The sequence below is a fragment of the Medicago truncatula genome, chromosome 7, assembly GCF_003473485.1.
Source record: "Medicago truncatula cultivar Jemalong A17 chromosome 7, MtrunA17r5.0-ANR, whole genome shotgun sequence".
Classification (NCBI taxonomy): Eukaryota; Viridiplantae; Streptophyta; class Magnoliopsida; order Fabales; family Fabaceae; genus Medicago; species Medicago truncatula.
The window spans coordinates 36,049,418-36,063,857 of NC_053048.1; the positions used below are offsets into that span (position 1 = coordinate 36,049,418).

Genomic DNA, 14,440 nt, shown 5'->3' on the forward strand with positions numbered 1-14,440 from the left:
AACATTAAGTATAACTTAATTGTGAGACCCCATTAAACATAAGGAAACTATTCTCAAAGTATCCGTAGTCAAGCTTTATTGAGAAGTGGGATATCATTAAAGCATAGAGACTATTATGTAGGTAGACTGATGATCACATCTCACAGATCATGGATAAAGAGTTATCAAGTCTTCACATAGATATAAATATTAGGAGTAATATTTATATTGGATTGATCCGCCATGAGAATACTACATAGTAAAAGTTATGAAAAGTGTCATAAGATATTCTCATAGTGATAGTGGTGTATTCCACCCTTCGACCTGAAACCACTATGTACCCTAGATGTTGGAGTCGAGTGCTTTGTCACCATTCAAACGTTGTCCGTAACAGGATGACTATAAAGTTGCTTGATGGGTACTCCATGAATCATGCTGAGGGACATGAGTGACCTAGATGGAACTTGCCCCTCCTACATAACAGGAGAAATGTCTACGGGCCCAATATTGAACTAGACAAGGATGACACGGTCTATGCCTTGTGTTCAATATAGACATGAGGGCAAAAGGGTAATTATACACATGATCATTATCACAGAAAGGTTTCGTCAGATCACATGACATTCTCGTCACTTGGGTAGCAGCGATGTGTTGCTAGATACCGCTCACTGTTTATAATATTAAATATGTGATTTAATATTATTGTCAACGTTACGGGAACCTATAGGGTCACACACAAAGAACAGATAGATGAGAGAAATAAATAAGTAAGACTTATTTATAAAATAATAAGTGAGACTTATTATTAATTAAATAATTAAATATGACTTTATTATTTAATTTACGAAAAATAGAGAAACGCGGTCCACCGTAAGGTACGGTGTATTTAAGTGTTGTCTTGTTGTCCACACAAGTGATTCTATAAAAAAATAGAACCCTTGTGTTGAAGCATTACTAACTTTTTGTGAGTGCTTAACCTAATTCACAAAAGTTGTGAAACCCTAGCCGCCGCTCTCTAAACCTTGTTCTCTCTGAATCTTCGTTGGAATTGGCTAGCACCGGTCATCAGAGAAGTTATGTTCGTGTGAACTGAGTAGAGGCATCGCTGCTTTGCTTTGCTCGTGATCAGAAATATTTCTTCTACAAAGGTTCTGCTCTTCAAGAGGTAAACACATGAATCTTAAAATGTTTAAGTTTCTGTTTGATTTGTGATTAATGATTTAATCAAGATCCGTTTCAATGGGATTTCTTCTGCAAAGAGGATTAAAATTTTGAAAATCCCCTCTTAAAATCCCTTCACTGGAGCCTTTGCTCACTTAAGTTGAGGGCTTGATGCTCTAGGAGCCTATTTACGCTCAAATAAAGTTGAGGGCTTGATGCCCTGGGAGCCTATTTACGCTCAAATACATTGGGGGCTTGATGCCCTGGATTGGTACCACATGCATATAAGAGGTCTAAGTTGCATAGTCAAGTTAGAGTCGCCTTTGTCAAGTCAAAGATGTTTAAGTTACCAAGTTGTTGAAGCTGTGATTCTTTATATGAACTATTAAAGATGTGATATATGATATATTAATGTCTATGATGAATATTATGATGATTTTAGGTTGTAAAATGTAATTGTTGAATTATATGCTTAATATTATTATTTTGTGAAATCTCACCCCTTCTGCTTGGAAATGTTGCTCTTCGTATGAGTAACTTGCAGGTGATCGTTAGTAGGTTGCTGGTGTTGCTGTCGTGAGTGACTTATTCCTCACTGAGTCTTAGGATGCTCTGATACGTAACGGGATGAGATATTTTGTGGCTATTTTCTATTCCTTTACGTATTGCTTATGTTTTTAAATTGGATATTTTAAGAGATGTTTTAATGAGGCCTACGTGCCAAAGACTTATTTATGTTAATGAATTTAATCCGCTGCAAAGTTTGAATTAATATGTTGATGATTTTTGGAAAGATAATTAGTTAATTATCTCATTTATGATTTTTAAGAAGTGTAGCATTCCGTTATGTGTTGAATACTCTGATAATTGTTATGAAATTTTTATGTTGGGAAAACGGGGTGTTACACTTTTAATCTTCAAAATTCGTAAAATAAAATGCAAATAAAAAAAAAACAGAAATAAAAAGACACAAACATAAAAACAACTCATTTTATTAATATATGAACAATACATTACAATAATTTTCAAGCTTTTTAAGCTTATTACATAAGATCCTAAATATATTTCTACTCTTAACTTATTACATAAGCAATACCGGTGGCTCCAGCCATCGGTGGAGAGGAAAGAGGGGGGGAAGAAGAAACCAAAGCTGCCTGATAGAACATACTAGTAGCTTTGGTATTGGTGGGGAGACAGAGGGGGCACAGGGGCCTCTAGGGAACAAGAGACCATGATGGTCAACATGACACCCATGCAAACCAACCTCACACCCAGACAGACCCCTTCCCTATTGACTGATCATATAACCCCTGGTGAATTTCCAAATAGGCCTCTTTGTATGAAAGGCCAACGATGGAACCACATCGTTGTAGAGGAGAAGAGGAGAAAGAAGAGGGTGTGAGTATTTGTGAGGAAATGAAGCATATTTATAGGGGAGGGGGATTAAAAAAAACGTGGGGAAGCCATCAATGCCGGTCAAATAACGTGTAGAAACACGTTTTTCAACTTGACCACCGTCCAAAATGTTTGAAAAAGTTTATGGTGTAATCTGAAATACACATATATTCCGGATTTCATATTCCGGAAACATACGATACTGGAGTGAACAAAGGGAAACTTGGGACTTTGAGTATGGTGAGGGTTCGTTCGGATTTTAGAATCTGGATTTATTCAGCATTTGATTCTTTTGTGTGTCCCACATTGCACCAACAATTTTTGTGGTCCACAACGCTCACATACCTCTATAAATAGGGGTTCCTGTTTTCATTACAATTAAACTACATCAGACAAAAAAACATGGAATTCTCTAGCTTTGATCCGAACACCAAGCTAGCAGCAGTCTACTACAGCGGTGGAACACCACCCCATCTGTTTAGGATTCGAGACGATGCCACCCTCTCCGGGCTGAAGGATGAGCTGGATCAAATCAACCATCAACTCAATCACAAAGACACGAGGAGGGTGGTCGGAGTTGAATATCGATGTCCATCGTCCAACTCAGCCGGATCTCATCGCTTCAGCTGGATGAAACTCAAGAACGACGACGACATGCGTACCATGTTATTTGTCTTTGGTCAGCACAGTACAAGAGGACCGATCGAGTTGGACGCTTCGTTGGTTAGATCTGCTGAACAAATTCTGAAAATTTTGCACCGGACCAGGATCTATGAAGAGATTCGGGCTCTGCTGGAGGGACCAGAGGAGGATGAAGTTAGTTTAGATGATCCGTGATAATGTGCTATGTTTTACTTAATCCCGTGTTTTATGTTGTTTTAATTGCGTGTTAGTTATGTGTTGTTACATTATATTTTGAATAATATATATATATATATATATATATATATATATATATATATATATATATATATTACGTCAATTATGTTTTAATTTACGTCAAATATGTTCATTTATTCGATAAAATAACCAAAGATATGATTTTTGGATTACGAAATCCGGATTTGCTTAGGGCGTATGTGTGTTTCGGAAAACGAAATCCGGAATACCTCAACATAGGATTCTTTTGTATAGACCACATTGCACCAGGAGTTTTTGTGGTCCACAACATCCAAGGACCTCTATAAATACATCCTCTCCGGTTTTCAGCTTCAACACCATCAAAACACACAAACACAAATTTTTGACATTAAGCTGAGGATCTTCCTCATGATGTCGCAAATAAATGAGTTAGCTTTTTGTTTGACGGCATGATGAAGATCTTTTGTATGTGTCAAAAATACAAACAAGCACATCAAAGAGACCATGCAAATTTTTGTCATTGTTATGAGAATCTTTCTCATGTTGTTTTAAATATATAGATCTCTATATAACAGCATGATGAAGATCCTCAGCATGCTGTCAAAAATATATAGATACTCCTTGATGCCTCCTTGATACATAGATAACTCAAAAATATCAAGAGATTGTTATGAGTTAGATCTTGCTGCCTACCAAATGAATATGTCATTTGGCATGGCAACAAGATCTAACTCAAAGAAATCCTCTTGAAAACACCTTCCCAAAAGATTCATCATTTCTGTTATTATGGTTTTTTTTAACCGTTTATTTGTCTTATGTTGCTTCAATTTATGTTATGTACCTTTGTTCTATTTTTTTTCAAGGCATTTGCATCGAAAACAATCCAAACAAAAGGGTCTGATATAGTTCAGACTTTAAAATCCGGAATAGCTTCATGCATTCCGGATTATAAAATCCGGAAACCCTCAGTAACATTTTGGCCGGTGACGTTTCACCAAAGGTTATGTCGGTTAGTGGAGTTTTAATACGTTTTTTGGACGGTTTTGAACGAAAAACACGTTTTCCTTGACTTCCAAATTACCTATGACTTGTTTTAGGCTATAAAAAGGCTTGGATCTTCAACATTTTTTTCATTCTTCTTCACCCTCCTTTCTTACATTTTCTTCAAATTTTTTTAGTTTTTTAGGTAGATTTTAGGAGTGTTAGCGGTGTCATGGTCATTGTTGACCGCTTATACGACCCCTGTAATTGCATTGCAGCTTATGCGGGGGTCGTATAACGGTCAACAGAGACCCTTGACATTAAAGAAAGACACAAAATATTCATATCGTATTTGTCTGGATTATATATTTCGGAAACACTAACAATCTGGAATTTATGAAATTTTTGCAGGGCGCGCGAGAAGGCAACAAGGTGGGAAAAGTAATAGTCTAATATTAAATACAAGTGTGGATGTCCATTTTTCCTAAACTTTCTATATCCCTTAACTCCTATGAATGAATACGTATATTCATTTGTTATTGTCATTTGGTCTTATGGCTCTCTATGACTATGTACTTGTAACTTACCTCATTTTATTCTATAAATACGACTTATATTGCAATGTAAATAACACATTTGTGAAGTGAATAATATTCAATAAAGTATTAAAGCTTATTCTCTTTCGTTGATATTTGTGTTGATTTTCAATTAGATTGATGTTGAACATCTCATTCCCTTGAAGAAAGGTACATGAAAAAGAAGCAAAATCAGTAAACTATAATTCAGATAAACATATTCGAAGTATCCTACAGTCATCCAGCTGCTTATTGTCACATATTATTCATATTTCTACTTGTTCTCTTGGATACTATGGTAAGCTGAGTTCACATTTCATTATTTCCACACACACTCAATACAATAGGTTAAACCAAAAAACAAATATACAAAGTATCGTGTCAAACAAAAAAATAACACACCAGGTAATGTGATCAGCAAATCAAACTTTACAAAATCTACAATCAAACATCTTTAGCCCTCACAGGGTGAAGTATGTCACACCAAATAAAATTGCTGTTTTAGTACTTTTGCAAGAAGCAAGTGACTGGCTAGCATCCTACATTTTTTTGTGACTTCATGATTTCTTATTGAGTATCCTGATTCTCATTATATGTTCCATCATGAATGATTAAAAAAATAGTACCAAAGTCCATTCATGCCTTAAAAAGTTTAAGACACCTCATTATTCTTCCTGCATGATGTATAATTTTTTTTACCTCCCTTCAAATTGAAGTACAAAACATTAACTTTCTGCAAGTTAATGGTGCTCCGGTGCATGATGTTCCTCTGATTTGTCATCTACAAGTTAATGCCGCTCTCGCTGTCCTTCAATTCAAATTGAAGCACATAACATTAACTTTCCGTACTTTGACTCACAAGACTCAATATTGTATCTTCCATCAGTTCTGCAAGAATGGTGTCACTCATGTCAAAACCAACTATTTCAGCATCGAGTCGAAGGTCCATCCACGTTCCATTTCTCGCCATGTCTTTTCTGACAATTTGTTCCAAAGTGTGCGGTGGGGGCAAAGGAAGGACATGCCAACACACTCCTTCCCAGACCTTGAGAATAACCTTTTTCATATTTGGAGTTGGCCTTATACTAGGGTTTACAAATGATACCCAAGGCGAGACTCCAAAGTAATGCCAACAAACCTCCATGAGAACCTCGTTGATACAGTCGAATAGGAGCTTCTGTTCATGGCAAAGCATGTTTGAGAAGAACTCTACCTGATCAAACAACGAAGGATCTAGTATCTTGTCCGACGAAAGACATTTCATCAATAGTTGATCTTGTGTCAAGCCAGCGGTGTGGATGACAGCATTTATGTACTCATATATCAATTCATTTTGTTCAAAACAACATTTTCCTCTATCGAATCGCTCCACTGGTGAAGAGTCATGTTCCTCAAATCGAATGTGTAGTGGCTGTACTCGCAGTTTAACTGAAAATCATGAATGAATGTGTTACAAGATTAAATTTGATATGGTAACGAAAGAGGTTAGTTGGTTTTTCTAAAACACTTCCAACTTGTCTCTATCTGCAGGGAATATCTTGTTTTGAAAATATTATTTGAACTTTAAGAACATAGCCAGATGATCCTCAAGGTTCTAGGGCAGGAATTTTACCAGGCTGACATGCGGAGTAGCCAGGGTCATCATCGGAGAACGGTATATCGAGTACAGATACAGGACTTGGTCGACCAGATACATCTGTACTACTTTCTAGCTCTTCAATTGTATTTGTGATGGAAGAGTGAGAAGGGGAGGACAGTGGAGATGATGGTTGATTCTCTTCTTTTACATCCTGTAAAAGAATCAAATGATAGTTTACTTTAAAAAAAATCTTAAATTTAAAGAGGCTTTGAAAGCAATCTTAGCAAAGATATCCCCAAATCAGTGATTTATGTTAACATATATTCAAGTGAGTGAAATCACCTCATTCAAGCACTCAGAACATCTACCATCATCAGGAATTTCTGCAATATCATGATTTTGTTGGTCCTTTCCGGCAATACAACCATTTGGATTCGAGGAAGATTCCAAAACATTTATATCTTTTGTGAATTCTACATTACCTGCACAAAAATTAAGATAGGATAAATGAAAGAATACAAGTAAATGTACTCAAGAACACACAGACTGAAGTTTATCATAGCATCTATAATTTGAATCATGTACTTTGAACTAGTACCTTCAGCAACTATCTCATCTCCAACAGAATAACCGGCTTCGGAAGTATCAACATGACCAAGTTCATGCGAGAAAGTTGACTCTGACTCAATTTCTAGTACTTCATTAGATCTTTCATTTTCACCACAAACACTTGACTGGTTTGCTGAATTACTTGTTTCCTTGTCTGGTTGATCAATAGAGGTTGCGTCCTTGGGAGACAAGTGATCCTCATTATCCTCCAGAGTTTTATCTGAAGATGAAAGTCTTGAATGTGCAGTCACAAGATGATGCTCCAAATTCCCTCCAGGACTCCCAAGAGGAGAGAAGTTGTACTCAGGAAGAGCTAGTATTCTGCCAAGGGTTTTAGGAATCTGGCTGCTAGAAATGCCTGTGTTATCATCTCCATTATCTAGCATCTCAGATAAATGTTTCTTTGCCTCAACGTATATGTTTGAAACCTTTCCCTTAGTAGAACCGCTTTCACGTTGTGCATTAAATTTGGAGTCTTTCACTGTAGCAATCTTGTCTCCTTTTACAACATCAAACATAGGTCTTGCAATTTTTTCAGTGAAGAAACGGTCTTTATTAGGAGATCTCATTTCAAATTTATCGTTACCAATGGTTTTTCCTCTTGAGCCGTTGTTTTCACGTTCAACATTTCGTTCGTGGTTTCCATGCTTCTCCTTTCCTATAACATGTTTAAATTTCCTTTTTATCTCTGTAAGGGAAAAATGTGAACCAACTCTCACAGAAGAAGGACCTTTGTAATGGACAATATCACGAGAATCAACATTGCTTTCATTTTTTGAATTTTGCATGCCTGTTGGTGCAGGTTTCAGAATGACAATTCTATTTGGAATCTCAGTTTCTGTATTTTTATTTGTTGGAACTTTCGATGGAGATTTTACCCTTTTCCAGAAAAATTTACGATGCTTGCGGCTGACAATCTCCCTAGTTTGTTTTAGATTGTGAAGGTCTTGTTCGGTGAAGTTGGAATTAGCAACAGAATTGTATTCTTTTTCAGTTTTCCCTTGAGCATTCTCCAATTCCTGAATATACTTCAGTAAATGTGAATTTGGATCTTGTAGAAGTTTTAGAAACAATTCCTTATCCGAGCTTATAACCTGAAGTGTTTCCATTACTTCATTCGAACAAAGGAATTTTTTATCCTCTACCATATCTTTCCCATTCAATATCTTTTGATTCACAAAATCATGAATTGCATCTCTTGCAAGCTCTTCAGAATTGACATTCTTTTGATTTGACTGATCATGACTTTTGCTATTATCATCGTCATGCATCAAGGAGCAAGCACGTTCAATTTGACAAAAATCTTCCATTATCTTGTCCAAATCAATATTATCTTTAGATTGTTGGTTTGAGTGCTGATTATGTGAGAATTCTGATTTCAAAGTCGCACTCGGATCATTGGTGTCCATATCTCGGCTTTTCTTGCGAGATTTTCTTTTTCTTTTAGAATCTGTCTTCAGGGAATCTTCAGACCCTAAATCAGTACCTTGATTCTTTATTTCATCCTGGTCAATGAACATCTCTTCTTCTATGAGTTTCTTCACACTAAGCTTGTCAGCATCAATTGCAACTGTTAGTCTCTTACTCTCTCCTCTGTCCTGAAACATAAACGATACCGTTATATCAGCACATGACTATGCATAATGTAAGGAAATCATAATCCAATGCAACTTGTGCTCAATTTTCGTGTATTTAAACTACAGATTTTTGGCTGAAAGAAAGAAAAAAGATCCAGAGTTGGATAATCATAGAGATGAACAAACTTACCAAATTGGCTTGATATTCTTCATCCAAATTGCTCAACGCCTCAAATTTGTTCTTGGTAAGTACAGCACCTGTAGAAAGAAAAATATAAAAGCTTAACGAATGTGATGATTATTTGCAACGAAAGCATATTATGATGAACGATATGAACTCAAACATTGAGTGATATGCAGACATCACACATGGCACCATTACTTCTAAAACAATGTATTCCTGAAAAGATATGCGGAAAAACACAAAAGTATATCAAGATTTTCCAGTCCAAATTGTTTAGCACGGCCACATTTTTATTATATATTTACAAATTATTTGGATATAGACATATGACAAGAGCAAAGTTGACAAATTATTTGGAAGTAAAAAGTCAGACATTGATTTCATCAAAACATTACCAAGAGCATGCTTGTTGTTGTGCCTCTTATCAGCAATCAACCTCCGAGTAAAGCGAGCATGGCGAAAATCAAACATACTAATAAATCCCCACATACAACCTGACTGATCTTTCTCATACTGCACAGGGAATCTTTGAGACCTCTTTGCCATATTGAAATTATTTGGATTTGGCACAGTTGACTTCCGTTTGAATCGATCGGTTCAATTCTCCTTCTCCTTTGATGCTAAAAAGGCAATCTAAGCCTTTTGTTGGTTATGTTCAAACGACACTCCTCAGTGGTACAATCTTGCATAACCTGATAGATGGACAAACACATTCAATAAACAAATGTAGTTAATAGTCAAGAAAATGCTCCAAAATCTTAGTTTGTGAACAACACCCAAACAAGAAGGGACAAATAATGCAATAAATATTTGCAGACCAAACTAATCTCTTCATGCTAAACAAGTTTGTTTAAATCATCTGATTCAAAAAACCATGTCACATGATTAAAAAATTTAGGCTCAATAACACACTCCCTTAGTACTTAAATATAAGCAAAGAAGTACATGTATCTGATCCATATCCGGTCCATATTTGACCGAATTCTGCTTATATTTAAGTCCGGAGTAGTATATAGTTTGGTCATATGAATCATCAACTACTCAAAACACACAAATTTGGGTTAGAAAATGGAACAAGATGAAACTAAATCAAGTTAGAAAGACTGAAAATAATGGCAACTAACACTAAGTACCTATTGTTCAAGCTGAAAGAGTAAAAGCTTGATGAGTTCACTTACAAAGCATCAAGGAATTCCAATTTCATTCCCAAAGTATCACAATTGAATGAAGCTATCTAGCTAGAACAATACAAACTTCCTTTGGAGAGAAAGGTATCAATATTCAATGCCTTTTTTCTTCATGCACAAGCCTTAATTAACTCAAATTTCAAAGAAAAAGCTGAAATTTTCAATTACCAACTCTTTGCAACAGATTTACAGCTCAAAAGTTCAGAGATTCCACCTCAACTTTCTTCCAATATTGAAAAAAAAAACTAATGATTAAACTTAATGGAAAAGTTTTATAATCACAAAATAGAAAAAAGCTTCAAATACACACAAAAGATTGGCACCAACTAAGATAAAACTCAATGATTTTTGCAAAACAGAATTGATGAATGCAAAAGCAATGAAAAATATAACTTTATGGTGGAATTCTGCTACAAATTTTGCAAAGAGTATAGACAAGAAAAATGAAGGATTTTTTCAAGTGGGTTTGTTTTTTACAGCGAAAAAGTGAAGAAAAATGGAAAGTTGCACCGACCCAGCATTGAAAAAAAGGGAAAGAGAGAGAGTGGGGGAAGGGGTGTTGTTGAAGAAGACAGGGTTTGGTTATGTTGAAGGACAGACAGAAAAGGAAGAAAGAAGAAAAGAGACACTAACACTAAGGTATCCTACGTATGTTGGGTCCACATTCCACATATAGTTTTTGTATTTTTAATGATGTGATTGTAATTTGATTCTACTCAACATAAATGTTTATTACATGATCCAATTATTTATTTTTGGTGTGAATCAGATATTATCCGAGCGTAACTGCAGATATCTATTATAGGAATTGAATCTGCAATTGATTACAAAACTCTTTATGTAAAAACAGGTTTAAGAGTGATTTTCAATTAACTTTTTATTTTCATTACTTCTTGAATAAGGTAATTCTATTTGAGGTATGTCTTGTACTCTTCCTAGTAGAATTCATACTCAGTAATTCTTTGATTTGTATTATATTTAAATCTGATCATCTAATTTAAATTTATATTCCTCCATAAATCTATAATTTATTTCATTCAAGTAATTTTTTAACTCAATTTTTGTATTTTATTTTACTCCAAATAATAGTTTTATTCAAATATGATTTTCAACTACAGTTTAAACTTGCCTAAATTTTTAGTCGATCAAAAAGATATGTTGAAAATCATATTAGAATAAAAAACTCGTTAAAGTAAAATAAACAAAAATGATATTCAATTACAGATCTTTTTGGCAAACCAAAAATTTAGGCGAGTTTCATCTCGAGGACTCATTAGTGATGAGGATTATCATATGTTTGGTTCCATTTGTAGAAAGATCAAAATTGATTATAAAGGTATATAATTAATTATGTCATGTTTGATTGTATTTTAGTATAATTAATTTAGTACTATTATATACTGCGAGAAAATCTATCCCGAGAAATCACGAAGGCACATAGTTGGTTGTGAAAATACTGAAGGTGTGGGGTGTTTGGGGTTCGAACCTCGACCCCTGCATATATTATACATTATTTCTATCAATTGAGTTAAGTTCATAGGAACAAACATTCCATATATTGTAGGGTACAAGAATTAATATTGATAATTATAAAAAATAAGTAAGTTAAAAGTTTGCAACATATAAATATACAATTCAGGATGGAAACTCGGGTTTATTCCTTGCGGGCTTCTATGGTTTTATTCCAGACTTAGATGATATCTTGCTGGCTGAACTTTCTGCTATCTATCTCGGTATAAACCATGGCAAATGATTTGGGTTATGCGGAGTTTGCTTGTCCTTATCCAAGACATAAAACAATTGCTCCACCAAATCAATGTGACGGTTTCTCACGCTCTTAGAGAGGGGAAACAGCGTGCAAACTTCATGGCAAAGCTTGAATCTTATTCTAATGTTGATCTTCTTCTTTATGAGTCGCCTCCTACTGCTCTTATGAATTTTCTCATAAGCAATGTCGATGACACTTTGTTCCTTCAGGAGTAGTTACCTTTTTTCGTTTTGTTTTGTTGTTTCTTCCTTTTATCATTGTAAACAAAAAAAAATTACGTACAGTTCACAACAAATTATAGGCCGGCCTAACATTTTCATTTTTTCTTTTCAAATTATCAACATTTTTATCAATAATTACATTTACACATTTATTTAAAACACACATTTTATTTTGGTGACAACTGTAAAAGTTCATTATAAAAAGGTCTAATGCTGAAAATGATCAATGACCAATAGTAGTAATTTGTGTTAATAGTATATAATTGAACTAAACTGTTTAAGCACGCCATAATCAATGACCATGAGTCACAACTCAAAATACAAAATTCATTTTAAAATTTATACATACTTTTTTTAAGGAAACTATATACATACTTTAGTTAACCTAAATCCATTATATTATAGTGTATCATTTTTTTCTAAGAAATAGTATAAAATAAGAAATAAAAATAATATTTATGCAGGTCATATAAAACCTATCTACTCAAAAACGATACAAATTTTTTATATGAAAAAACAATACTAGTATACTGCTTCTGTTACGAAAACATATCTTAATACCTTAATACCAAGTGGGGACATGTTTTTATAGGTGTGAAGCATGCTGCAGATTAATTTCTGGTTTTGCAACATGTGAGAAGCAGTTGGGCCTAGAAATAGCTAACTTTGGGTCCACATTTATTTTTCCTTTTCCCAAACTTCAAGGGTGTAATTAATTGTTGAAATAACTCAACTTCGGTAAACTGAAGTATATCGTATATGAGTTAACTTACTCTGTATTATAACCTACATGAGTTATTTTACGGTGGGGTTATAACCTACATGAGTTAACTCACGTGGGATGTATTAATGTAGCGACTTAAAGTCACGTTGAATTTAACACATGTGTGACCTAAATCATATGAGGGTATTTTGATCAGTTTATATGAGAGTGAACTTTTTTTTGGTGGGAGAAGAGCAATTTTGTTAATTGTTTAATCTATGCCTCTGTGAGACAAAAGTTAGTGATACTTGTATTGTAGTATTACCCCCTCTACTACCAGCTCCAGCTGGGGGCACTTCAATTAATATTATGCATGGTTTTCATAATGATAATAAAAATAAAAAATATCATATCATATTAAATAAAGGGTGCAATTCTTTTTCATGTCTAATTGTATGTACTTTAGTGAGGCATATACATGGTGGTTAATTAGTCATGAATAAATTAAATGGATTGGATAGTACTTAACAAGCAATCAATTATCTATGTGTCATATATATTTTGTTCTCACATGTAGCACCTGTATCATAATTCTGGAATCTATTGGACTCATCAATACAGCTTTTGTTTTGAGTAATTGGAAAAGGTCTCAAGGATTATATCTTTGGGACCACAAGACATGGAATCTAATCTTATATCTAACTCATTAGTTACACATATATTGTGAAATCATGACTTGGAGAAAGGGATGGGATACCATGTTTTTGCATACAAATCAGGCAATAATTATTTTCTGTGTCTGAAGTAGAATTCTTGTTGAATCTCTTTAATACTCAGGAATGCTACGTACTCACTTCAATTTATCATTATATGTGGCTTCCATGCCACCTGTACATGGAAGACATACTGATAACTATATATTTGTATAATTGAATTAAATAGAAATATATGCTAAAGTACATAAAGTTGGCGTGGCATGATAACACTATACCTTTTGGTTGCACTATTTGTACCATTGGTGATGCTCTAAACAAAATCACTTATTACTGTGTGAGACATATGTGAGCATAGTAGATTTGTGAAAACGGTCATTTCATTTCTATAACTTTCCCTCAAAGCCATATACAATATAATTAAAGGTAAAGTGAAGGGCTGGTGGGTGACATAATTGAGGACCACAAAGAACTTAAAAATAAGCACTCACTCCTAATTCAATTATTCATGTACCAAATATTTCAATCTTAGTTACATGCATGGTATGGTAGAGACATGTAGCAATTTCACCTTTCATATCCCAATTCTTGAATATGAAGCAATAATTCTGGTAAAAAGATGCCTTAGAAAATGACCATATAATATAATGCATATGATAATGGGATTAGGGATGAAAGATTATATTATTGATGATTAATTATGTTTCCGGTGCTACTTACTACTTGGTCAACCTTTTTGTCTTGATCTTTCATTATTTTGTGGTGGGTGAGGGTGAGGAGGCACATTCATTCAAATTGTGATTATGTTAATTAGGAAAAAAAAAATGTCATTTCTTACATAATTATCAATCTATTATATATTTATATGTACTTGTCTAATTTGTTTGGCAGTGTTTGTGTTGGTGCAGAGGACAAAAAAGGTGGTAGTTAACATGTTATTATGTGAC

At 34.3% G+C, this 14,440-nt stretch overlaps 1 protein-coding gene across 3 annotated transcripts; it reads right to left on the bottom strand.

Annotated features, from left to right (window-relative positions):
- Nucleotides 1-5,201: 5,201 nt before the first annotated feature.
- On the bottom strand, nt 5,202-10,699 carry LOC11433194 (uncharacterized). Of its 3 annotated transcripts, XM_039828330.1 has the most exons (8): nt 10,035-10,699; nt 9,297-9,593; nt 8,908-8,975; nt 7,130-8,738; nt 6,874-7,013; nt 6,565-6,742; nt 6,261-6,380; nt 5,983-6,147 (listed from the first exon to the last, which is right to left on the bottom strand). In XM_039828330.1, exons 2-8 carry the CDS (start codon nt 9,445-9,447, stop codon nt 6,134-6,136), a joined length of 2,280 nt encoding a protein of 759 aa, XP_039684264.1. In that variant the 5' UTR covers nt 9,448-9,593; nt 10,035-10,699; the 3' UTR covers nt 5,983-6,133. The 3 variants fall into 3 exon arrangements, with proteins under 3 accessions (XP_003623967.1, XP_024627312.1, XP_039684264.1); XM_003623919.4 differs by having other exon boundaries at nt 5,202-6,380; nt 10,080-10,698; XM_024771544.2 differs by having other exon boundaries at nt 5,202-6,380; nt 10,035-10,698.
- Between the last annotated feature and the right edge of the window lie 3,741 nt (nt 10,700-14,440).

What these genes read in the sequence shown, in the direction of transcription:
- LOC11433194 (XM_003623919.4), bottom strand. Translation starts at nt 9,447, where the DNA reads ATGGCAAAGAGGTCTCAAAGATTCCCTGTGCAGTATGAGAAAGATCAG. An exon ending in CAACAACAAGCATGCTCTTG is followed by an intron (nt 8,976 to 9,296) that starts GTAATGTTTTGA and finishes TTCTTTCTACAG; the next exon opens with GTGCTGTACTTACCAAGAAC. An exon ending in AAGAATATCAAGCCAATTTG is followed by an intron (nt 8,739 to 8,907) that starts GTAAGTTTGTTC and finishes TTTATGTTTCAG; the next exon opens with GACAGAGGAGAGAGTAAGAG.